The 25,230-nt window shown below is 40.2% G+C and overlaps 1 protein-coding gene across 1 annotated transcript in view; it reads left to right on the top strand.

Annotated features, from left to right (window-relative positions):
* GTF3C3 (general transcription factor IIIC subunit 3) overlaps nucleotides 1–23,473 on the top strand; it is a 39,725-nt gene extending 16,252 nt beyond the window's left edge. Inside the window, exons 11-18 of the mRNA XM_066345622.1 lie at nucleotides 2,778–2,980; nucleotides 3,287–3,388; nucleotides 4,002–4,137; nucleotides 6,342–6,579; nucleotides 7,818–8,008; nucleotides 9,648–9,772; nucleotides 13,365–13,517; nucleotides 22,331–23,473. Of these exons, the coding sequence (XP_066201719.1) occupies nucleotides 2,778–2,980; nucleotides 3,287–3,388; nucleotides 4,002–4,137; nucleotides 6,342–6,579; nucleotides 7,818–8,008; nucleotides 9,648–9,772; nucleotides 13,365–13,517; nucleotides 22,331–22,453 (1,271 nt within the window). The 3' untranslated portion in view covers nucleotides 22,454–23,473. The remainder of the gene's footprint in view (nucleotides 1–2,777; nucleotides 2,981–3,286; nucleotides 3,389–4,001; nucleotides 4,138–6,341; nucleotides 6,580–7,817; nucleotides 8,009–9,647; nucleotides 9,773–13,364; nucleotides 13,518–22,330) is intronic.
* The last annotated feature ends 1,757 nt before the right edge of the window (nucleotides 23,474–25,230 follow it).

The raw sequence follows: 25,230 nt of genomic DNA, 5'->3' as shown, positions 1-25,230 counted from the left end.
AGGGTGCATATGGGAGTCTGTCTCTCTGCTTCCCTGCCTCTCACTTCAGAAAAATTTTAAAAAGAACAAAAACAAAAACATGAGTCCCCATCAGCTTGCTCAGCGGATAGAACATTGGCCTAGTGTGTGGACATCCTGGGTTCAATTCTTGGTCAGGGCACACAAAAGATGTGACCATCTGCTTCTCTTCCTCTCCCTTTCCCCCTTCTCTCCCTCTTCCCCTCTCGCAGCCAGTGGCTGGATTATTTTGAGCGTCAGCTAGACGCTGAGGAAAGCTTGGTTGGTCTGAGTGTCAGCCTCAGGCACTAAAAAATAGCTCAGTTGTTTCGATCATCAGCGCAGACAGGCGTTGCTGGGTGGATCCCAGTTGGGGCACATGTGGGAGTCTGGCTCACTATCTCCCCTCCTCTTACTTGAAAAACAAAGAAAAGAAACATGAAAGCCAGAAACAGAAATAGTCTAATAGGATTTCCTATTGAATCAACATAAAAGGTGTGTTAAAATGTGAATAGTCTTGTTTAAAATATCGCATGATGGCGGAAAGTTCTAATAGGTCTTTGAATGTTACATATAGCAGAAAGTTTTCTATAATTAGAGAAGCATCAGTTGACATTTTGTGATATTTGGAGACATACCACAGATAAATAGCAAAAGAGCACTTAATAATTAAGATAATTTACTGAGTAAATATGAATACAAATTAATATACCATCATAAAGTTATTATATGTGGTATTTGAATTTTAAAGACATGAGCAGAAAGTTGGGATATTTATTGCCTTTCTGTGTTTGTAATATTTAACTTGATCCTATTGCTAATAGTAGATACTTTAAAATCCTGTGTAATTATGATCATGATGCTGATAAATGCTGTTTCCATTCTGATTCTATGTAGCTTAAGATGAGTAAAAGATAAACCTCAGAATCATCTAAAAATAATGAAGAAATCTGGGCTCATTACAAGAAAAGTCATTAAAGGAATTTAATGCATAATAACAAAATATTTTTAAACATGGAAAATGAAAGGTTGTGAGAAATGCCATCCATATTTAGTCATCTTCTTTATTATCAGAATTTAATCCAAAGATGAGAGGAGTGATTTGAGAAAGCAGCTGGAGAGTTGAGAAAGCAGTTGGAGGCAAAAGTATCATTTTAGGATATAATTTTAGTAAAAAATAAAAGTGATGAAAAGGACCTTGCTTGACCAGGCATTGGCGTAGTGGATAAAGCATCAGCAAGGGATGCAGAGGACCCAGATTCAAAACCCTGAGGTTGCTGGCTTGAGCCCAAAGGTCGCTGGCTTGAGCAAAGGGTCACTGGTTGAGCTCCCCCCCCACCCCCGGTCAAGGCACATATGAGAAAGCAATCAATGAACAGCAAAGGTACCACAACAAAGTATTGATGCTTCCCATCTCTCTCCCTTCCTGTCTGTCTGTCCCTCTTTCTGTCTTTCTCTCACTTAAAAAAAAAAAGGGAGGCCATGGTTGGTTGGCTCAGTGGTAGAGCGTCGGCCTGGCGTGCAGGAGTCCTGGGTTTGATTCCCGACCAGGACACACAGGAGAAGCGCCCATCTGCTTCTCCACCCCTCCCCCTCTCCTTCTTCTCTGTCTCTCTCTTCCCCTCCTGCAGCCGAGGCTCCATTGGAGCAAAGATGGCCCGGGCGCTGAGGATGGCTCTGTGGTCTCTGCCTCAGGCGCTAGAGTGGCTCTGGATGCAACAGAGTGATGCCTCAGAGGGGCAGAGCATCACCCCCTGGTGGGCATGCCGGGTGGATCCCGGTCGGGCGCATGTGGGAGTCTGTCTGACTGCCTCCCCGTTTCCAGCTTCGGAAAAATGCAAAAAAAAAAAAAAAAAGAAAATAAAAAAAGGGAAACGGTCTCAATTAGTGTTGTGGCTATTGAGTTAGAGAAAAGAAATGCTTATTGGGATTTATTTTCAAGTTTAAATGATAGAACTGAATCATTGATTGGCATAAGTTTGAGGGCTAGGCCCAGTAACTCACTTCTGAGAGCTTATCCCGAGGAAATGACTGAGTGAGGTGAGTGATGGGGGATCACAAAACTCAGGGTCTGGCAGGTAATGGCAGTGAGTCAAGTAGACAAGTGAGGGCCAGGGGAGGGGAGTAAGGACTAGAGAGTCCTGTCCGCAGAGTGCTGCTGCGTTTCAGCCTGTGCTGTGCTGATGTGCCACGTGGGAATGGGGACACTCACTGTCGCCAAGTAGAGTTTTCAAAAGAATCCAGTAACTTGGATTTGATAAAAATTCTAATTTTAAAAATGTAGACAATTTATTGTTTTTTACAGCACTGTGGCCATACAAAACACATCAGTAGGTTAAATTGGTTTGCCAGTTTGTGAACTCTGGCTTATATACATGAAGATGTTTACTGCCGTGTTATTTATTAGAGTAAAAGTTTTGAAATAACCTGAATGTCAGTATGTTTAAGTAATCTATTTAATTGAATATTATACTCATTCAAAGTGCTGATGAAGACATGGGGAAATGTTGAAAGCATAATGCTAAGTGCATAAAGCAGAACCCCAACATATGTGTATCTGATGATTACATTCTTGAAGCAATTTGAATCTAGTTAAGGAGTTTAGTAGAGCAATCAAGAGGTAGAAACTAGAGCCGACAGTTGTTTTAAAGTACTAGAAATATTCATACATTTTTTCTTATAATTTTTTGGATATTGCTATAAGATTTTTGTAAAGTGGAGAAATAATTTTGGCAAGTTTGCAAATTTGTAGTTCTTTATATGTTATTTTATCACCTTAGAATGCTTAAAGGCCTTAGGCTACATGGAGCGTGCTGCTGAGAGCTACAGCAAAGTGGTTGACCTGGCCCCCCTCCATCTGGAGGCAAGAATTTCCCTCGCCACCCTGCAGCAGCAGCTGGGCCGTCCCGAGAAGGCTCTGGAAGCGCTGGAGCCGATGTATGATCCAGATACTTTAGCACAAGATGCTAACGCTGCCCAGCAGGTAGGTCACGGAACACAGAAGGAAGTTTTCTTGGTGGATAGTTTAGAACTTTCTCCTCAGGTAAGGATGTCTCTACAGCTTTATTCAAAAGTTTTATTTCAGTGTATTAAATTCGGTGTATTTAAAAAATGGTTTTGAGTCTTAAGTTTCAGCTACTCATTATACATTATAAATTATAGAATCTAAAAGTTGGATCTTAATTATAGTGAAAATCATAAAGCAAATGTTTTTAAGCTTTGGTTTCTAAGACAAAACAACTTAGAGCAAAGGAAATCTTGTCACACTGATTGTCATGTGCTTATTTAGGAACTGAAGTTATTGCTACATCGTTCTACTCTATTGTTCTCACAAGGGAAAATGTATGGTTATGTGGATACCCTGCTTACCATGTTAGCCATGCTTTTGAAGGTGGGTAATGATCTTTCTTTACATTAGTCTGGTTCACTTTTTAATTGTTTAGAATTTGATTTAAACAAAGATTTTAGCGATTTTATAACTTTTTCAGTCTATTAAATTCAAACTTTTAAAAGTGAAAGTCAGATAGAGACAAAAGACTTAAAGATTGATGGTATATAATTGAAATCTGCATGAAAGTATAAACTTAACTGTAGATTAAGTGAAAAAAATCTTTGCTAGTACATACAATATTTAGAAAAATGAGAGCCACAGTATATCAGTTATTGACCCCATAGACACTACATTGTGTCAAAATTGTTCACTTTCCAAAAATGTTTTCCAGGTTATGACATCATTTCTGAGTCTTAATGTTTTTGCAGGGGAGTAGTTATATGAGTGCTTATATATGTTATAACATTGATGTGAATTGCCTTCTTTGTGAGTAGCATGACCCAGATTCCTTTGATAAGTGTCTTTTTAATCTGTTTTAGGTGTTTATATACACAATAATTTGGTCTCATTTTTTCCTTGAGAATCTTTCAGACACACCTATGGTACTTGTGGCCCATAGGTTTTCATTAAAAAGATTTATGACTAAAAGCTTATCAAATTGTCTTTAATTCAGGTAGCAATGGTTAGAGCCCAAGTCTGTTTGATATCCAGTTCCAAATCTGGAGAGAGGCATCTGTACCTTATTAAAGTGTCAAGAGACAAAATTTCAGACAGTAATGACCAAGAGACAGCAAATTGTGATACAAAAGGTAATTACTTTTCATTTGCTTTATTACATTAAACTTGGCTGAGTGACTTATGCCCTAGCTAGTTGGCTCAGTGGTAGAGCATCGGCCTGGCATATGGAAGTCTCGGGTTTGATTCCTGGTCAGGGCACACAGAAAAGTGATCATCTGCTTCTCCACCTCTTCCTTTCCCCTTCTCTCTCTCTTCGCCTCCACAGCCATGGCTTGATTAGTTCGAGCAAGTTGGCCCCAGCAATGAGGGAGGGCTCCATGACGGATTAGCCATAGGTGCTAAAGTAGCTAGTTGCTGAGCAACAATCAACAGTGCCAAATGGGCAGAGAATCTCCTGGTAAGGGTCTTGCTAGGTGGATCCTGGTCAGGGTGCATGTGGGAATCTGTCTCTCTGACTCCCTGCCTCTCATTTAATAATTTGGGTGATGCGGGAAGATTCATGAATTATCACCTGACAGTAATAATCTAATTGAAAATATACCCTTTCAAGTAAAATTAAATTTTCTAATGTAAATTTTTTTAAGTGTAATAAACTTACATGGTGTTTAAAAAAAAAGGCCATATGTAAATAATTTTTAAAAATTAAAAGGAAAACATTTGCTTAGTTTTTCTGTAAAAAAAGTAAAGAGAACTTTAAATTTTCACTTTAAGAAGAAAATACATCATTCTAAGAAATTTGTGAAGATTAGATGACAGTGCAGTTTACTAAATTTTTCTAGTCACTTCAATTACTATATCCTGTTCTGTGTTAAATTCATGTTTGACATATGTAGCAATAGTCACAGAAACTCTGAAAATAAGTTGCTTTGACTCAGTTTTAAATAATATAACTTTAAGAGGCATCTATTTTTAGCTGAAAAGGCGTCAGATATGCTTAAATGAGGTTACTATTCAGGAAACTTGAAACAACTGAGGCTATAAACTGGAGATATCTGGCAGGAAATTATTTAATTGTTAATTAATTAAACAGACATATATTAAATTTTAGTTACTGGCATGGCAGTGCGCAACAGACAGGGTTTTAGAACCCTGAAGAGCTGAGTCTGTTAGCGCCATACAAGGATATAAAACAGCAGGTGCTGCGTGGGAGGCGAGTCAGGGCGGGAGTGAGCTCAGGGGCTGACCTCCAGCTCAGTCCTGCCGCCTCGAGTTCTCTGACTCTGAGTTCATCCCACAGCTTCTGCTTCTGTAGCATGTGTTTGGACTATGTTTCCTTCAGTTATATTTTTCTCTGTATCTGGTCCTGCCTGTTTTCTCTTTCAGTATTTCCTCCTTTCATGTCTATTGTTAATTTTCTTTGGCTCATAAGATTTTTGTTGTTGTACTGTGTTAATTTTGTTATGGTGGGGATCTCATTAAACTGGTGCACCCAGAGAGGATGAGCTAGTTCTCTTTATGTTACATACATCTTTGTTCTCTGATTTGTTTCACTTTCCATTTTCTCATAGGCAGTTTCTAATGTTGCTATATTCTTTTTGCTGTTATAAAGAATTTATTATAAATTCTTGGATAGCAATGCCATAGTTTACCCATTCCCTCATTGATCTTGATATTTGATCATATCTATAGATTTATTCGTATTTTTTTTTTATTCGTATTTTTGACGAGTTGTTTAGGATAGATTCCCAGAAGGAGAATTACTAGGTCAAAGACTAATAAAAACATTTTATGGCTTTTGATGCTTCTTAACAGTTATAAAAGGGATGCATGTTACAGAGAAGGGAGTGAAGATTGTTGAAGGAAAAGAGAAATTGTGAGGCATGGAAAAGAAAATTGAGACTATAAAAGGTCAAGGACAATCTGAAGCACAGAGTATGAATTTGAAGGCCTTTGCTGAGCAAACATTTGAATGCCTTGTATGTGCAGAATCCCGTGTCTGACCTCAGTCATAGAAAGCACACTCATTCTGTTGGTACACTGAGTGCCTCCCAAGCACTGAGAAACACAGTGAGGCGCCTGGACTTTGTAGAGAACAAAGGAGAAGTGAGAATTACTGGAAATTGCAGATTGTAGGCAGGCAGAGCAGGCGGAAGGAGTATAAACAGGAAGCTACCCCCTTCTTGTTATTGTCAGAAGAGGACTGGCAAGAATGTAGGCCCACTGGACTGTGGCTATTACATTTAACCTCAGAGTCAATCATGTGAATATTTTTTTCACTATATTGCTATTTTTGGAAATACATTGTACTCACTGATTTTTATTGGTCTCATTTTAGCAATATTTGCTGTACTCACAAGTGTCTTGACAAAAGAGGACTGGTGGAACCTTCTGTTGAAGGCCATATACTCCTTATGTGACCTGGCCCGATTTCAGGAGGCTGAGTTACTTGTGGATTCTTCATTGGAATACTGTTCATTTTATGAATGCAGACAAAAACGCAAAGAACTAGAATACTTTGGTCTCTCTGCTGCAATTTTGGACAAAAATTTCAGAAAGGCATACAACTATATCAGGTGACTTTGCAGTAACTTACTTTAACTAGATTTTTTGATAGAGTATGTATATTTACTTTGACTTAGTCCCTTGTGCTCAAATATTGATAAGCCACTTTATTTTAGCTCTCCTGTTGCTTACTGGTTAATCCAGTTCATGTGAATCAGAGGCAATATATGAGAGCAAGCTCTCTCATATACTTAACCTCTTGTGCCTCACTCTCCCATTCATAAAATGGACATCATAATACTATCATTTTAACCCTGGCCAGTTGGCTCAGTGGTAGAGGATTGGCCCAGAGTGTGGAAGTTCCTGGTTCGATTCCTGGCCAGGGCACACAGGAAAAGTGCCCATCTGCTTCTCCTCCCTTTCCCCTCTCCTTTTCCTCTATCCATCTCTTCCCCTCCTGTAGCCAAGGCTCCATTAGAGCAAAGTTGGCCTGGGCACTGAGGACAGTTCCATGCCTCCACCTCAGGTACTAGAATGTCTCTGGTTGCAACGGAGCAGTGCCCCAGAAGGGCAGAGCATCGCCTCCTGGTGGGTTTGCCGGGTGGGTACTGGTTTGGTGCATGCGGGAGTCTGTCTCTCTGCCTCCCCACTTCTCACTTCAGAAGAATACACACACACACACACACACACACACACACACACACACACAAATAATAATAATAATACTCTCACTTTATAGGATTATTATGAGGGTTAAATGAGTTATATATAAAGTCTTTTAACAATGCCTGGTACATATTATTATTCAGTGTATATTAAACTGCAGTGGTAGTAGGAAAGGAGATAAAAACTTGAGATAGTTCTGTTCTTTTGGTGTAAAAGTTTTGTTAAAAAGCAGAAACAAACCCTGGCCAGATAGATTGATTGTTTAGCGCATTGTTCTTATTTTCAAAGGTTGCCGGTTCAATCCCCAGTCAGGGCACATACAGAAACAGATCAATGTTTCTCTCTCTCTCACTCTCTCCATACCCCCTTCTACCTCCCTCCCTTCCTCTCTCTTTAAAATCAATTAATTTTTTTTTTTTAAAGCAAAAGCAAGACATAGAACTACTAACTGAAGCAGTGTTTTCTGGGAATATCTGTGTAAAAGGTTTTGCTTAAATAGATTGCAACCATTTGCCCTTCCTTTTTGGGGAATGTACATTTCAGTGTTGGTAGGTTGGGTAGCACTGCAGGGCTTAATTCTTAGATATCAGGAAGATTTTTTTTTACATTATATTTTACCCTCCCCTTCTTCCTTTAATTTTAGGATAATGGTAATGGAAAATGTCAATAGACCCCAGCTCTGGAACATTTTCAATCAAGTTACAATGCACTCTCAAGATGTACGACATCATCGCTTCTGTCTCCGTTTAATGCTGAAAAACCCGGATAATCATGCCCTGTGTGTCTTAAATGGACACAACGCATTTGTATCTGGTAGTTTTAAGCATGCCCTTGGTAAGTGTCTTGGCACATGACTTCGTCAGGTGTGGACAGTATGGTGTTTAGGAGCCTGGCCTCTGGAGGAAATGCCTGGGTTCACACAGCAGTTCCAGCTCTGCAGAGGACCCCACCTCCCTCTGCTGCTGCTGCTTTATCTCTGGAATGGAGATGATCTCCTGTCTTTACATTGTTGTGAAGATTAAATGAGTTAATGAAAGTATGTAATACAGTGGCACATTTAGTAAGTGGCTGTGTTAGAAATAATAATAATATTTCTTATGAAGTTTTGGTTTCAAAAGGCTGAAGTCTTATTTATTAAAGGTCAGTCATTCTCCCTACTTAGATTTGTTTTTAAAATAATTTTTTAAATTTATTTTGTTTTATGTATTAATTTATATTTAAATCTGCTGATTTTAATTTGCTTTAGTACAAAAAAGGATTTTTTAAGATTTCCTGATAGTTTATTCCTTTGAGAGAAAAGTCTTTATATCAAGATTTATTTACATAGTTCTTACTAATTCTCATTAAACTCAGGGAAAATTCATTAATCATGTAGAACAATTCTATAATAAAGGAGCAGAAGAAAACAAGTAGAAAAATATGTAACCAAATGTTTAAAATTAAAATGAGGCATATATCTCCTACTGCCTAAAAACTAGCATTGCCAAGTGTGCTTTTGAATAAACCGATTTGGTGATTTTAATAATTTCATGTTTCTTTGTATATGGCTAGTGTTTTTATAATTGTTTAGCCAATAACCTTTGAATATCAGATGTTGAAACTCTCTTCCACTGTGTGTGCTTTTTGGAATTGTTAGTTTAGTGTTAAAATATAAGAGAGAGGTTAATTTTATTTTTCTATATTTAGAAACTACAAAGGGTACAACTAGAAAGCCCAGATGGCATCTGCCATCTGCTGCTTAAGAGATTTTTGTGGTGCCATTCATTCTGGAATCGAAGCTGAAAGGAATAGGAGTTTTTTCTCTCTATCTATATATAAATTATAGATATCCTTCTGTAAGAAAAATTTGTTTAAATTCTCCCATCTCGGTACACTTTTGACATGAGGTGATTGTGTATGTAGAATAAATGGAATTCATAAAAACCCAAAATCATCTTATTTGATACATTTAGTTTTTCTGAGGAAAAACAAAATAGTTGTTACATTTAGAAAAATGACACCCATTATGTAGAAATAAAATAAAACTATTTTTCTTTATTTCACCTTCATGATCTATTACATTTGACTTTTAAGACAGATCAATTAATTTACAAAAGAATTCATCAAAAGACACATTCCTCCATTGCTTTTTAAATAGATTTAAGATCATAAAGTAGAATTATGATCACAACTGATAAATTGCTTATTTTGGAAGTATTACTCTTATGTGAAAATGTCTAGTTGTGGCCTAAAAGAAGGTTACTTTTAGTTATTCATGTTTAATCTTCATGGTCAGGATACATCATGTATAAATCCTAATATATGTTATACACTATTTTAAAGTTGAAATCTGCATCTGGTTGATATTTTAAAACGTACACCTTGTATATGTTAACTATCAGTAATGTTTGTTTAGCCTTCATGTATATTAGAATAAATGTTGAAGAAGTAGGAACTGTGTCTTGTCACACCATCTGCTCTGCTCGTTTTGCAGGCCAGTATGTGCAAGCCTTCCGCACTCATCCCCATGAACCTCTCTACAGCCTCTGTATAGGCCTAACCTTTATTCACATGGCATCTCAGAAGTACGTGTTAAAGAGACATGCTCTTATTGTGCAGGTAATTAATTTGGATTTCTTCTTACTTGAGTGTACGTTCTTTAAAAATTAATATACTTAATGTATTTGCTGTCCTGCTTCAAAAGTAGTATCTGCTTAGTACATGTGTTGGGAATTCCTAACACCTACCCCTCTGTTCAGCACTATATATATATATGTATATATATACATATATATATACATATATATATATACATACACACACACATATATATATTGTGTATATATATATATGTGTGTATATATATATATTGTATGAATATGTGACTGTGTGACTTTTCCTTGCATCATCACCAACAAGTTGTTCTTTAAGTTTTCTTGTTTCTTATAGCAATTTGGAATTACTTTTTTGTTTTCTTTACTTTTTTGTGTTTGTCTTCTCTAATAAGAATATACAACCTGAGATCAAAGATCTCATCTGTGTTATTCACCACTGTATCTTTAATACTTTTGTTTTTATGGTTGTACTTTTTATGTGTGTATGTTTGATGCACATATAGACATGTATTTACGTAGTTAAGTAAGGAAAAAAGTGTTGGCTTGAGTTAGCAGGATTTAGTAAAGGATTTTTTTGTTTTTTAAAGAAAATGATGAAAAGAAATTTTAAGGTAAAATGATAGTCATTAAAACTGGATATTGAGGTTCATTATAATGTTCTTTTTTCTTTTTTATATTTGAGATTTTCCATAATTATAAAAGTTAAAAAACAAGTTTTTTCTTTTGATGGGGGGTATTTATTTGTAATACTTTGTTTACCTCTTTTTTTAAGCTTCTTTCTCTTTCTTAGCAGCTACTTTTGCTGTATTAGGTAATATAGGATTGTTTCTAAATTAACAGATACGTAGTGAGTACCCATTGTGCCAGGAACTGGGGATAGAGCAGTGGGTGAGCACATAAGCAGAATTTCTTGCCCTCATGAAACTTAGAAAGTTGATAGGTAAAAATTGATAAGAAATTTTTATGGATTAACTCATTATTAAATAATGACTATTATTAAATAGTTAAGTTAGGCCCTGGCCAGTTGGCTCAGTGGTAGAGTGTCAGTCCAGCATGTGGAGTCCTGGGCTCAACTCCCAGTCAGGGCACACAGGAGAAGCAACCATCTGCTTTTCTACCCTCCCTCCTCTCTCCCCCTCCCCCTTCCTTTCCACAGCTCTAGCTTGAATGGTTTGAGCAATGTTGGCCCTGGGCACTGAGAATGGCTTCCTGGCCTTGGCCTCAGGTGCTAAAATAGCTTGGTTGCTGAGCAACAGAGCTGCAACCCAGCTCAGCAGAGCATTGTCTGGTAGGGGTTTGCCAGGTGGATCCCAGTCAGGGTACATGCAGGAGTCTGTCTCTGCCTCCCACCTCTCACTTAAAAACAAACAATCCCAGTTAAAGTATGTAGTTTCTAGCCCTGGCAGGACAAAAATTCATGTATAGCAGGCCCTTGAATAACATTTTGTTCAACCTTGTAATGCTGCTGTTGTAGGAACTTGCTCAGGTTTATATCACTTAGCCTATGGTAGAATTGGAATTGTTATGTGTCATTTTGCTTGCAGTTGCAGAACCTATCAATGACATTGAGGACTTACTACTGTCTTTCAAAGTAATTTGGAAGCTAAATTTCCAATCACTTTTATAGTGAAATAGTAGGTTTTAAATGGGAGGGAGAGCGGTGAAACAAGAGGTAAAAGGTAGATGGGAGTTGTACTAATCTCTCTTATGTAGGTTAAACATTTCCGTTAAGGTTGCTTGTTTTTAATGCAAGTTTTATTCATGTGTAAATAGTACGGTTCTTAAATTTTTTTGATTTCTCATGAATCTATTTATTCATGCTATGGGACTATAGTTTTCCTTTGTTCCACTTAAAAAAAAAACCTAATTTCATGTATTTTACTATCTTTCCTATCTTTATATACATACTATAAGAATAAAGTCTTTTGCCTGACCTGACCTGTGGTGGCGCAGTGGATCAAGCGTTGACCTAGAATGCTGAGGTCACCAGTTCAAAACCCCGACTTGCCTGGTCAAGGCACATATGGGAGTCGATGCTTCCTGCTCCTCCCCCCTTTCTCTCTCCTGCTAATGAATAAGTAAAATCTTTTAAAAAAAAGAATAAAGTCTTGCATGTTTCCTTCTACTTTTATTAAATATTATATAGTGTCCTTTAGTGACTGATATGATAAAAATGTTGGAAGTGTAACATTTAATGTAAAAAGAACTCATTTCTCTTTTCCATGCCAATGTTTTCATCCTTTTTTGTAGTTTTTTTTTATATGATGATTCTTTTCTAAGAAATAAAGTGGATGCCCACATTACCTAGTTTTTTAATCACTAAATATTTGAATAGTCTTTTAGTTGTCAAGGAGATTATCCTCTGAAACTTGTTGAAACATTCTTAAAATGCAGCAGGTAACTTTTTTTTTATTTTATCAGACGACCTACAAGTTCATTTGGGTTACAATGATTCATCTTGCATTACTGTTCCTTAAACCTTTGTCTTTAAATTTGTCATTTTAAGATATGAAGATTTGATATTTCTCTGAGAATAATATGTCTTTTGTTACTTAACAGAGAGAATCATGTTTGTCAGTGGAGTGGAGGTCATACTCACATACACAAATAAGTTCTTTTATTATGCAGAAGTATGATGTTTATTCATCCTATTTTTGTCCCTAAAATTCATTAATTTTAAAGAATTCATTACTTTTCATTATTTACTCAAGATGGAACATTTGTGACCATTTATTTTGTAGCAGATCACCCAGGGAATAATTGCACTTTAAATTCTATCCTCATAGAGTAGTTACTTTACTCTTAACTCTCAGCAGTGTGTTTATTTAAGTACTTTATAAGGACACTGCACGTTTGCAGTTTGTACCTTTCTGTGGGTGAAGTTGCAGCTGTGTTAAAAGGGAAAGTGAATGTGGGAAGAGCTAGAGGAACAGGCCACTCTTTGGCTTCTGTGACACACCAGGAGCCCGCATGTTACAGCTGTGCTCTGAAATAATGAGTCAAGCTTTTGGGGGAAAGAACAAGCAAGTTTTGGGGGTTGAGAGGTACTTAAGGCCTTGAGAGGTAACTTATAAAAGGATCATTTACTGAGAAAAGTTAGGTATATAGACTCAAGTGAGTTTGCTCCTGAGGATAAGCCTTTCTCAGTGATCATTATAAGAGCTCAGACTTCATATTTTGCTCAAACTTTTAGGTCTTTCAAACCAAGCAGTTTAAATGTTTACTGGCCTTTAATGCCACAAAAGCCACTTTGAAGCCATAAAAAAAATCAATCTGTCTGTCTGTCTCTATCTATCTATACACACACAGTATATCCTGTGTTTTTATAGACTGGATTTTGACAACTAGTTGTAACATTTGCCTTTGCTTTCTGTGAATATTTCTGGTTTTTACCTTTTAAAAAACATTTTACAGCTTCAGGAGAATTCCTGACTTCACTGTGATCTGACACTACAGTACAGACATACGTTCTTTTCAGGGGCAACTGTGTATACATGTATTCTCAGCACCTGGCACACATACTTGTCATGTCCATACTTGTCAAATGAGTGAAATATTGAATTATTTGTCTTATTTATTTATTTATTTTTTGATAGGGCTTTTCCTTTCTTAATCGATACCTCAGTCTTCGTGGGCCTTGCCAGGAATCCTTCTACAACTTGGGGCGTGGCCTCCACCAGTTGGGGCTGATTCATCTTGCAATCCATTATTATCAGAAGGCCTTGGACCTCCCTCCCGTTCTCTTAGAGGTATTGTGGGCTTTGCTTTGAAAACTGAGGAGTCACTAATTTCTTATATAGATGTGCAGTTAGCTCAGAGTTTTGGTACAGACAGTGAAATAAATTTTAGCTTACATATCAAAATTCATTTTTCCATTATTGAATCCATTTATATAATTATGTTTGGCAACAAGTCAGTCTTTGACATCCTGGCTTTATTTTTGATCAGCAACCATGTGGACATATATGACTTGTGCTTTTGACCATTTTAATTGTCCTAAGGTAGCCCCTTTGGTTTACAGGTACTGGCTGGTAGGCGTGAAGCCTGAATACTGAGTATTATAGTCATTGTTCATTTCCAAGTTCAGATGTAACTAACATATTTCTTTCTAAAGGTGAGAGAGCAGTATTAATGTAATTTTTTCTTTTAGATAAAGATAATGTAGTATAAAGTGTTACCAGTACTATGATAATCTGTGTATAAAATCTAATTTTTATTTTCTGAAGAACAGTGTGTATATGTGTTTGTGTGTGTTTTGTTAATTCTGTTAAGTTACAGGCATAATCCCCACATTTTTTCACAACTATTTTCTGTTATGCTTGTTCAACTTTAGTTGTTAATCAAATGAATACATACTTTTATAGTTACACTAATGAAATATATGCACTTTGTTGTTCTTTATTACATAAATACCTTTACATATTGCACTTGAAGCTTTCTAAGTATCAGTTTTTATTGATGTTGAGGTTTTTTCAGTTAACTCCAAAATTTTCGATTGGGGAAGATTAGAAACATAGATCTAATCTACTCTGTCGATTTCATTGCTATGTTATTTTTTTAATTGAATTTATTGGGGTGACATAGGTTAATAAAATTCTGTAGGCTTCAGGGGTACAATTCTATGTTTCGTCATCTGTATAGTATTACATTCTTCGTTGACTACCCCAAGATTCCTTCCATCACGTTAACCTCTCATGCACGGGCTCTGTCTCCCACCACTTACAGTATCTTTGCCTCTGGTAATTGCCGTACTCTTGTCTGTCTGTCTGAGCTTTATTTATTTATTTATTTTGCCTAATCCCTTCATCTTTTCACCCAGCCCCCCAACCCTCTCTATGACAGCTATCAGTCTGTTCCCTTTATCTATGAATCTTTTTGTATTTTGTTTGTTAGTTTATTTTGTTCATTAGATTCCACATACAAGTGAAATCATGTGGTACCGTCTTTCTCTGACCAGCTTATTTCACTTAATAATACTCTGCAGGTCCATCCATGCTGTTGCCAAAGGTAAACTTTCCTTCATTTTTACTGCAGAGTAGTGTTCTATTTTGTAAATATACCACAGCTTTTTTATTTACTCATCTACTGATGGGCCCTTGGGCTGCTTCTAGATCTTGGCTATTGTAGGTAATGCTGCAGTTAACAATGGAGTGCATATATTCTTTTTTTTTTTTTTTTTTTTTTTTTAGATTTTCTGAAGCTGGAAACAGGGAGAGACAGTCAGACAGACTCCCGCATGCGCCCGACCGGGATCCACCTGGCACGCCCACCAGGGGCAATGCTCTGCCCACCAGGGGGCGATGCTCTGCCCCTCCGGGGCGTCGCTCTGCCGCGACCAGAGTCACTCTAGCGCATGGGGCAGAGGCCAAGGAGCCATCCCCAGCGCCCGGGCCATCTTTGCTCCAATGGAGCCTTGGCTGCGGGAGGGGAAGAGAGAGACAGAGAGGAAGGAAGGGGGGGGGGGTGGAGAAGCAAATGGGCGCTTCTCCTGTGTGCCCTGGCCGGGAATCGAACCCGGGTCCCCTGCACGCCAGGCCGACGCTGTACCACTGAGCCAACCGGCCAGGGCCGTGAGATTGTACTGCTTTTGTTTTCATCTAGAAATTTTATGGTTTCCAGACTAACATTTAAGTCTTTAATCTATTTTGATTTTATTCTTTGTGTTTGGTGTAAGAAGGTGGTCTAGTTTCATTGTTTTGTACGTGTCTGTCCAATTTTCCCAACGTCATTTATTGAAGAGATCTTTTCACCACTGTATGTTTCTGCTTCCTTTACCAAATATTAATTGACTATAACAGTGCGTGTTTACTTCTGGGCTCCATTCTGTTCCATTTATCTGTATGTCTGTTTTAATTCCAGTACCGTGCTGTTTAGATCACTGTGGCCTTGTAGTATAACTTGATATCAGGTAGATTCCCGCAGCTTTGTTCTTTCTCAAGACTGCTGTGGCCATTCAGGGCCTTTTTGTGGTTTCAAAATAAATTTTTGTAAATATGCCATAGGTGTCTTGATAGACCTCCTCCTCCTCCCTTTTTCTCCTTCTCCTCCTCCTTCCTCCTCCTTCTTCTTCCTCTTCCTCCTCCTCCTTCCTCCTTCTCCTTTTATCTTCTCCTCCTCTTTCCTCCTCTGTTCCATCATTTCTTGTCATACTTACTAATTTGGTGGTATCAAACTCCTTTAGCCTTTTCTTGTGTGGGAAGCTTTTTATTTCTCCTTCAATTTAATTTTTTAACATTGATTTTAGAGAGGAGGGAGAGAAAGAAACATAGATTTGTTGTGCTACTTATTTATGCATTCGTTGTTTGATTCTTGTATGTGCCCTGAATGGGAATCAAACCTACAGCCTTGGCATATTGGGATGACGCTCTAACCAACTGAGCTATCTAGTCTGAAATCTCCTTAAATTTTAAATGATAGCCTTGCTGGCTAAAGTAGTCTTGGTTGTAGATCCTTGCTTTTCATTACTTTGAATATTTCATGCCAATCACTTCTGGCCTGCAAATTTTTGTTGAGAACTCTATTGATAGTCTTATGGGAGCTTTCTCTTCTATTGCTGCTTTTAAGATTCTCTCTTTCTCACCTAGCCTGTGGTGGCACAGTGGATAAAGCATTAACTTGGAATCCTGAGGTTGCTAGTTTGAAACGCTGGGCTTGCCCAGTCAAGGCACATACAACAAGCAATCACAATGAACAACTAAAAGTGAAGCAACTATGAGTTGATACTTCTCATTCCAACCCCCTTCTCTCTCTGCCCTCTATAAAATCAATCAATAGGCCTTGGCCAGTTGGCTCAGTGGTCGAGTGTCAATCCAACGTATGGATGTCTAGGGTTCAATTCCCGGTCAGCGCACACAGGAGAGGCTCCCATCAGCTTCTCTACCTCTCCCTCTCCTCTTTCTCTCTTTCTCTCCCCCTCCTGTAGCCATGGCTTGATTGTAGCAAGTTGGCCCTGGGAGCTGAGGATGGCTCATGCCCTCCACCTAAGGCATTAAGAAGAGCTCAGTTGCTGAGCAATGGAGCAATGCCCCAGATGGGCAGAGCATCAACCACTAATGGGCTTGCTGGGTGGATCCCAGTTGGGGCACCTGCAGGAGTCTATCTTTCTGCCTCCCCTTCTCTCATTGGATTAAAAAAAAAAATCAACAAAATCTTTAAAAAAGAAAGATTCTTCCTTTGTCTTTAACCTTTGCCATTTTATTTATGATGTGTCTTGTTGGCCTCCTTGAGTTCATCTTATTTGGGACTCTAAGCTTCCTGGACTAGACTTACGTGTTGTTTCTCTTTACCAAGTTAAGAAAGATTTCAGTCCTTATTTCTTCAAATAGGTTCTTGATCCCTTGCTCTCTACTTTCCTTCCAGTAGTAGCCCTATGATGCAGATGTTGATTCACTTCATGTCCTATATGACCCTTAAACTTTCCTCATTCTTTTAAATTTTTTCTTTTTTTCTTTTCTGAAGTGAGAAGTGGGGAGACAGAGAGACTCCCGCATGCGCCCAACCGGGATCCACCCAGCAAGCCCACCAGGGGGCGATGCTCTGCCCATCTCGGTCATTGCTCTGTTGCAACTGGAGCCATTCTAGCACCTGAGGTGGAGGCCATGGAGCCATCCTCAGCCCCCAGGCCAACTTTGCTCCAATGGAACTTTGGCTGTAGGAGAAGAGAGAGAGAGAGAAAGGAGAGGGGGAAGAGTGGAGAAGCAAATGAGCGCCTCTCCTGTGTTCCCTGACCAGGAATCGAACTACCAGGGACTTCCACACGCTGGGCCAATGCTCTACCGCTAAGCCAACCGGCCAGGGCCTTTCTTTTTTTAAAATTGATTTTAGAGAGAGACATCAATTGGTTCCAGTTATTTATGCATTCACTGGTGTATTCTTATATGTGTTCTGACTGGGGATTGAACCGCAACCTTAGTTTATCAGGATGATGCTCTAACCAACTGAGCTACCCAGCCAGGGCCTTTTAATTGTTTTTTCTTTTTGCTCCTCTGTTTGGGGTATTTTTTTTACCTTGTCTTTTAAATTGCTGATTCAATCCTCCATCTAACCTGTATATTCCTTGTAGTGTATTTTATTTTAGAAATTTTATTCTTCATTTCAGATATTCTTTATTTCTGACTAGTTTTTTTTATGGTTTCTAGGTTTTCATTTATGCTGTTGTACTAAGTTCCTTGAGCATTCTTATAACCATTCTTTTGAAATCTGTATCTGGTAAATTGCTTGCCTCCATTTCATTTAGTTCTTTTTCTGGAGATTTTTCCTGTTCTTTCACTTGGGGTATGTTTCTTTGTCTTCCGTTTTGGCTTTCTCTTTGTTTGTTTCTGTGTATTGGGTAGATCCTCTATGACTCTGTAGGATGGTGTGATGCTGGTGGCTGAGGCCAGGCAGGTTCACTTTGGTTTGGGCAGACCACAGAACTGTGGAGCTGAAAGATGTTGGGCCATTCCTGTTGACTGGATTCTTGCAACAGCAGGCAAGTAAACAGGCAGAGAAAACCTCTTCTCGCGGTGGCGGGAGAGCAAACAGGAACACCCGCAAGTGATCTGCACTAGGGGACAGTGCCCTAGCCTTCTGTGGGCTATACAAAGCCACGTGCTCACGCACTATCGTGCAAAGTGCTTGCAGCTCATAAACAAGCGAGCAAGCCTAACCACAGCTGCTTTTCTACAGGTGCCTTAGGTAGTAAGTGTCCGGTGGGACCCTGTGGTGCAGTCTTCTTGATCACCTGTGATGGGTGCTCCAGGAGCGACCTTTGTGTGGGTTATGTGAGCCCTCCTGCTGTGATCAAGTCTTGATTGCTGTTGGTCTGTTCATGCATGGGGTTGGCCCTCAGGCTGTCTGAAGGTGAGAATCAGTCCCGACCACAGTGTTTGAGCTGCTGGGCAGGTGCTGACCACACAGAGTGGAATTTGCCTCAGCAGGCCTGATGCCTGCGTGATCTCCCTTTGGGTATTCTGCTTACGCAGCTTATTTGATCCTGCTTTAATGTTTTCTGAAGCTAGCTACTGATGTGTTTGTTCTGGGGCCTCTTAGAAGGGACTCTGGTGTAGGCCAATGACAGATGCCACCTGTCACTGGCCCTGGGCAAACTGTTTGAAGCTACAGAGCAATCCACAGTTTGTGGCTGTTTCTGGGCGTGTGTGTGTGTGTGTGTGTGTGTGTGTGTGTAGAATCAAGCTACACACCAAGGCTGGCTTAACCAGCTAACCAGCACTGGGCCGGGTGGCATGTAAATACTAGTACCGAGTAACTGAGATCCCCTCCACCTACCCCACCTTCCAGCTGCTGTTGCAAAGAGCCCTCTAGTGGTGCTTGAGTTGTACTGACACAGCTCTCAGGGAGACACCAGGTAGGGACGGGTGCTGTTCACCAGGTTGATAGAGTTTAGTCAGTGCTCGTGCTGGTCTGAAACCACTCAGCAGATGTCCCAGGTGTATCTACTCTAGCCGCACTGCTGAGTGATTGCTTACCTTTGTATTGGGCGGGTCTCTGAGTCATCAAGGTAGTTCAGGGGAGTTTATCCAGTCCAGACAGACCAGATTTGGCTGTGTGAAGGGAAGGCTCTCCCCTGATTGTGAAGGAAAAATTTTTCGCATCCTAGAATCACACAACTCAGTCTGTCCCCAAGGCTGCCCAGACCCCTGTAGGGCAGAGCCACCAAGAGTTGAAAGGGGGGGGAGGCCACTGGGAGCCCAGAAGGTGGCGCGAGCATTTCTACCATGAGGGGTAGGCACCAGTCAAGTTCAGGGAAAGTGGGGGGAATGTCTCCTGCCTCAAAGCCACACAACTCGGTCACTGACACCCCCTGATTCTGCCCAGACCTCTACACCCCAGTCCAAGGAGCTCACTCCTCAGCAGGACAGGAGCTCTGCATTATGCTGTACAATGATAATCTGTTTGGGAACCTAGTAATTTCGCTGAAATCAAGCTGCCTCTAACAGAGCCCAGACTCACCCACCTCTGCTCCCAAAGGGACTCCAGACAAGCCTCTCACCCTGTCAAACAGCAACCTGAGTGCCAGGGAGTAGAGTTGTAGATGTGGAAACAATGCAGGTAAAGCAGGCTCTATAGCTAGTAGGTGTTAGGATTAGCGATAAATGCAAAAACAAAGCCACCATCAGACCCTGTCGGCACCATATCAGATAAAGCCCAGATTCTCAAAACCAGCTGTCCATTGCATCTCCTGGGACCTTTAAAAGTATATATACATAGATGCCCAGGGGCCACCTCCAGAGGTTTTTATTTTATTGGTTTGGGCTATAAATTAAATTATATAAGTTATATAAATGAAAAAAAATCTTTGATGTATATAGTCTACAAAGTGTACAGTTCAGAGGATTTTTTCTTTTTTTCACTGTTGTCCTGGAGCCCAGAGGATGGGGCGGTTGCTTTCCCCTGGGCTGATGCCGAGTGGAGGGCGTGCTCCACCCAAGGTAGATGCGTCTGCAGTGCGGCTCGGTGACTCAGCACAGGGGTCCCAGCAGCTGTCCCCTGAGCTCTCCCCAAAGCCACAGACCCCAGACTGTGCTTGCCAACTCTAGTCTGCTCCACCCTCCCTCCATCAGAGCCAGGGTCTGTGGCTGTGAACAAGATTTTGTGCACCGGCCCTCTGAGAGGGCACCTGTGTCTCTAGCCATCTCTTGTCTCTCTTGGAGGACAGAGTCCCTGCCATTTTCCACAGCCAAATGTCACCAGATGCCTCTTTCCGGCTCTCGTGCTCGGGGCTGGCGATCCTGGTGTGGGGTTGAAACTTCATGCTTCTCAAGAGGAACCTTAGCAGCTGAGATACACTTCTGGAGTCTCAGCCGCCATCCATAGGATTGGGGCCAGCCCTGTCCGCTTGTCTTCACTTCCCACCAGTACAAACAGTGTAGCTTCTTCTGGGAATCCTTGGTTATAAGACCTTTTCAGCTACTTTTCACTTGGTCATTCAAGTTGACTGCTCTGTGTCAGGCAGATAAGTTATTTTTTTCTCACTCTTGTTAAAGATGGTCGCTGCTCTCACGTGAATCAGTTAATTGCTCTTCTTGCTTGGGAAGGGGCTTGGTTATGCTAATGTGTGCTGGAGGGAGGAGGGCGTTGTCCCACCGAAAAGTTTTAAAAGAAGGAGCTAGGAGGCCATTTGAGAGAGTGACCATGTTCTTGTAGAGAGGAGGAGACCATGTTGTAGCAGGACAGGGAGGCCACTTGGAGGAGGTAGCCAAAATGGCGGAATGCAGAAAGGAGAAGCCAGTTTGCGCAGGAGAAGGAGATGGGGAACAGAGGTGAATAAGACTGGTGAGGTGGGAGCCTTTGATTCTAGGAAAACCAGAAAGATTCTCCTGGTTATGGAACCGGGGGAACAAAGAGTGGGTTTTGGCGCCCTGTGTATTTATTTTTTACCCATTGGCCGGTACAAGTCTAGAATAAAGGAAAATGGTCCACCAGTTGTTGGTTCCACTGTTTCTTTACAATCGATCCAAATTGAATGCGAACCAAAACCTACATGGGCCAGGCGGCTGTGATAGTAGCGTGGCTACTGGTGTTACACTCTGTATTTTAGTTATAATCCAATTTAGTCCTGGGAGGAAGTGAGTATAGCTTTTACATACCCTGAAGCCATCCTGATTGCCTTGTTATTTAAATTTAAAAAAAGAAAAAGAAAAGAAAGAAGAGCCTGACCAGGTGGTGGTGAAGTAGATAGAGCATTGGACTGTGACGCCAAGGACCCAGGTTTGAAACCTCAAGGTCACCGGCTTGAGCGTGGGGTCGCTGGCTTGAAGCCCAAGGTCGCTGTCTTGAGCCCAAGGTCACTGGCTTGAACAAAGGGTATCTCACTCTGCTGTAGCCCCCTGGTCAAGGCACATATGAGAAAGCAATCAGTGAACAACTAAGGTGCCATAATGAAGACTTCATGCTTCTCATCTCTGTCCCTTCCTGTCTGGCCCTGTCTGTCACTTTTTCTGACTGTCTCTGTCAAAAAAAACACCAAAAAACAAAAACGGTAAAAATACCCCTGTGGTAAATATTACAATCAATTTGATATATGTCCTTCCAGACCCATTCTTTCTATGCCTTTCTATTATATAGTACAGGTATTTTTTCCTGCATTTGGTCATTTGTGTTACAGTTTATTTATTATTGTATCTGCAAAATTTTTATGTGGTTTATGAAGTCATGTCTATTAATCTTTCCCTTTATAGTTTCTTCTGCTATTGTACTTAAAAGGATCTTTCCTATCCAAGATTATATTATTATTCATCTTTTTTTTTCTTTTATGGTCTCATTGTTTAGATCTTAAATCCTTTATTCATCTAAGTTCATTCTGCAGTGGCTTGTGGGTTAGAGTTTTTCTTTAAACTTATTGGTTAGACTTTTTTAAATTGATGATACAGTCAGTATAATGATTAACTGAATCAGCATCACCTGATAAAAGTTTAAATCTAAGGTAGATGCATAATTTTATCATTTTTTTAGTATTATGAATTTTAATGGATTTTTGAATACTTACACTTAAGAAACTGTGTATCCTAAAATTGTTCTGGTTGTCACTTTGAAATGTAACTCATTCATTTTTTCCCCCTAGGGTATAGAAATCGACCAGGTAGACTTACGAAGGGATATCGCCTACAACTTGTCTCTCATTTACCAGAGCAGCGGGAATATTAGGATGGCTCAGAAGCTTTTGTGTACCTATTGCTCTATGTGAGGTACCTCAGCTGAGAAGGGAGTGTTGGGTAGCTGTGTGTATGGATGAGTATTTTCTGTTTCAAAGCTTATTATTAACCTCAAAATGGAAATGATAATTTAAAAAATATCTAACATGTATTTTGTATTTAGCATGTGATAAGTGATCTTTTGATACATATGCGAAGATTATATTCCTACAAGAATTTGTATATTGTTCTATCCTCTTCCTTTAGCTTTTTTTAGTACAATTGTCCCCAAGGCTGAAATGGACTATAGTAAGTAACCTTTGAGTCGGCTTGGAGTTGAATACACTTATGTCTTCACTTCTACCATTTATCAATCTGTGCATTTAACACTATATGTTAAATGTTAAACACCTATGTACCAGGCACTGTGATAGGTGTTTGGAATACAGTACTAAGACAGATGTGACCTCTCAATACAACTCCTTAAATACAGAACTAGAGCACGTGTTTATTTGAAAGAAATGTTTGTTATGTTTCTACATATGTCGTCATTGTCAATCACTCATTTTTTAGTGCCCTGTTAGTTACTGTTGTTGCATGGGTACTTTTTCAGATATATAGAAAAAGTAGTTGCTTATTAAAGTAAAAATAAATTGGGAATATTTCTGATGTCAACACAATTATGTAATTTACTTAGCTATAAAAAAGTTATTTAAAATGATTATATGGTAGGAAGACAGATAATTGAGCTAATTGTTTTACTTTTCATTTGTATGTGTTTTAGCTACATAGACTGGGATGTGGAAGGCTGGGCTTCATTCAGAACATTGTGCTGAATTTAAAAATGTGTTATCAGTGTTTGACGATTGTTTTCTGACAAAAGAAAAGGACCATGTTCAATAACATGACCTGGTTTCCATTTCAAGATCACTAGGAATGTAGGAATTCTGGGAATTGTATATATGGAATAAAGAATTGTTGATTAAAAAACAAAAACCCTTTTCTTATTTCAAATACTTTATGTTCTTTGATCTAAGGCAGGGGTTGTCAAACTTTTTATAAAAACCGCCTGCTTTTGCTTTTTTTTTTTCATTTTTCTGAAGCTGGAAACAGAGAGAGACAGTCAGACTCCCGCATGCGCCCGACCGGGATCCACCCGGCACGCCCACCAGGGGGCGACGCTCTGCCCACCAGGGGGCGATGCTCTGCCCAGCCTGGGTGTCGCCATGTTGCGACCAGAGCCACTAGCGCCTGAGGCAGAGGCCACAGAGCCATCCTCAGCGCCCGGGCCATCTTTGCTCCAATGGAGCCTTGGCTGCGGGAGGGGAAGAGAGAGACAGAGAGGAAAGCGCAGAGGAGGGGTGGAGAAGCAAATGGGCGCTTCTCCTGTGTGCCCTGGCCAGGAATCGAACCCGGGTCCTCCGCACGCTAGGCCGACGCTCTACCGCTGAGCCAACCGGCCAGGGAAAAACTGCCCGCTTTTGCAGTGCTGGTCAACCTGGTCCCTACTGCTGTAACCAAAGGCGCCACGATTGGCCCACCATGCAAGCTGGAACGCCCACTAGTGGCCGGTAGGGACCAGGTTGACTGCACTGCAAAAGTGGGCGGTTTTTATAAAAATTTTGACAACTCCTGATCTAAGGTAACAATACTTGTTAAATATACTATTAGCTTATTTTCTAGGGGAATATAAATGTGCACAGGAATTGTAAGACCCAGTGTAATCGTGGAAAAGGAATAAGTAGGAGACTTAGGCTCAAATAAATATAATAGGGGCTTTTTAGGAATTACCACTGTTTATGCAGTTTATGTAATTGAAGTTAAGAAACAGAATTTGTATATAAGTAAATGTGTTGTCCTTTCTGTGTGTGTTTATATGTATATATAATTAAAATAAATTTTATTTTTATTATTAAAGTTTTCATATATGCTTTTTTGATTAAATCTCCATCTTATATCTGAGATAAAACAGCATGTTCAAGGTCACTAGCAAATTCCTCCTGAGAGGAACATTCAGAAGAACAGCATCCAAATTTGTGTTTATTTTAGAAAAAAAAGGCCTGTCATAAAGTCCCCATAAAAAATGTCTGTAGGGGTGTCATTTTAAAAGCTGCTTTGGCCCTGGCCGGTTGGCTCAGTGGTAAAGCGTCGGCCTGGCGTGCAGGAGTTCCGGGTTTGATTCCCGACTGGGGCACACAGGAGAAGCGCCCATCTGCTTCTCCACCCCTTCCCCTCTCCTTCCTCTCTGTCTCTCTCTTCCCTTCCTGCAGCTGAGGCTCCATTGGAGCAAAGTTGGCCCGGGCACTGAGGATGGCTCTGTGGCCTCTGCCTCAGGCACTAGAATGGTTCTGGTTGCAACAGAGTGATGCCCCAGATGGGCAGAGCATCACCCCCTGGTGGGCATGCCGGGTGGATCCTGGTCAGTTGCATGCGGGAGTCTGTCTAACTGCCTCCCCATTTCCAACTTCAGAAAAATACAAAAAAAACAAAACAAAACTGCTTTCACATCCTTGCCTGTCATCCTCCCCTCCGCTGTGGAAGCGGATCCTGATGTCACACAATGAGATTCTCTTCTACTTGGCACAGTGGTTTCAGCCGGGCTGCTCCTGCGCCAGTCTGAGCCAATCAAGAATTTCCTCCCCCCTTCCCTGGGAATTTTTTGAGATAGAGCCTTTGGGGGGGGAGGTACTTCATTTCCTGCCTTCCCTGTGGGGCAAATAGTTATCTGTTGAGAAAGAAAAATAAAGCCTGGACATGAAGAGAAGCAGAATTGAAAAATGGCTAGAGCACTCCTCAGGTCCCCGAGATGTTGCAGTTTTCTGTTCCTGTC

This window comes from Saccopteryx leptura, chromosome 7 (assembly GCF_036850995.1).
Source record: "Saccopteryx leptura isolate mSacLep1 chromosome 7, mSacLep1_pri_phased_curated, whole genome shotgun sequence".
Classification (NCBI taxonomy): Eukaryota; Metazoa; Chordata; class Mammalia; order Chiroptera; family Emballonuridae; genus Saccopteryx; species Saccopteryx leptura.
This window is presented reverse-complemented; position numbering and strand designations above follow the sequence as displayed.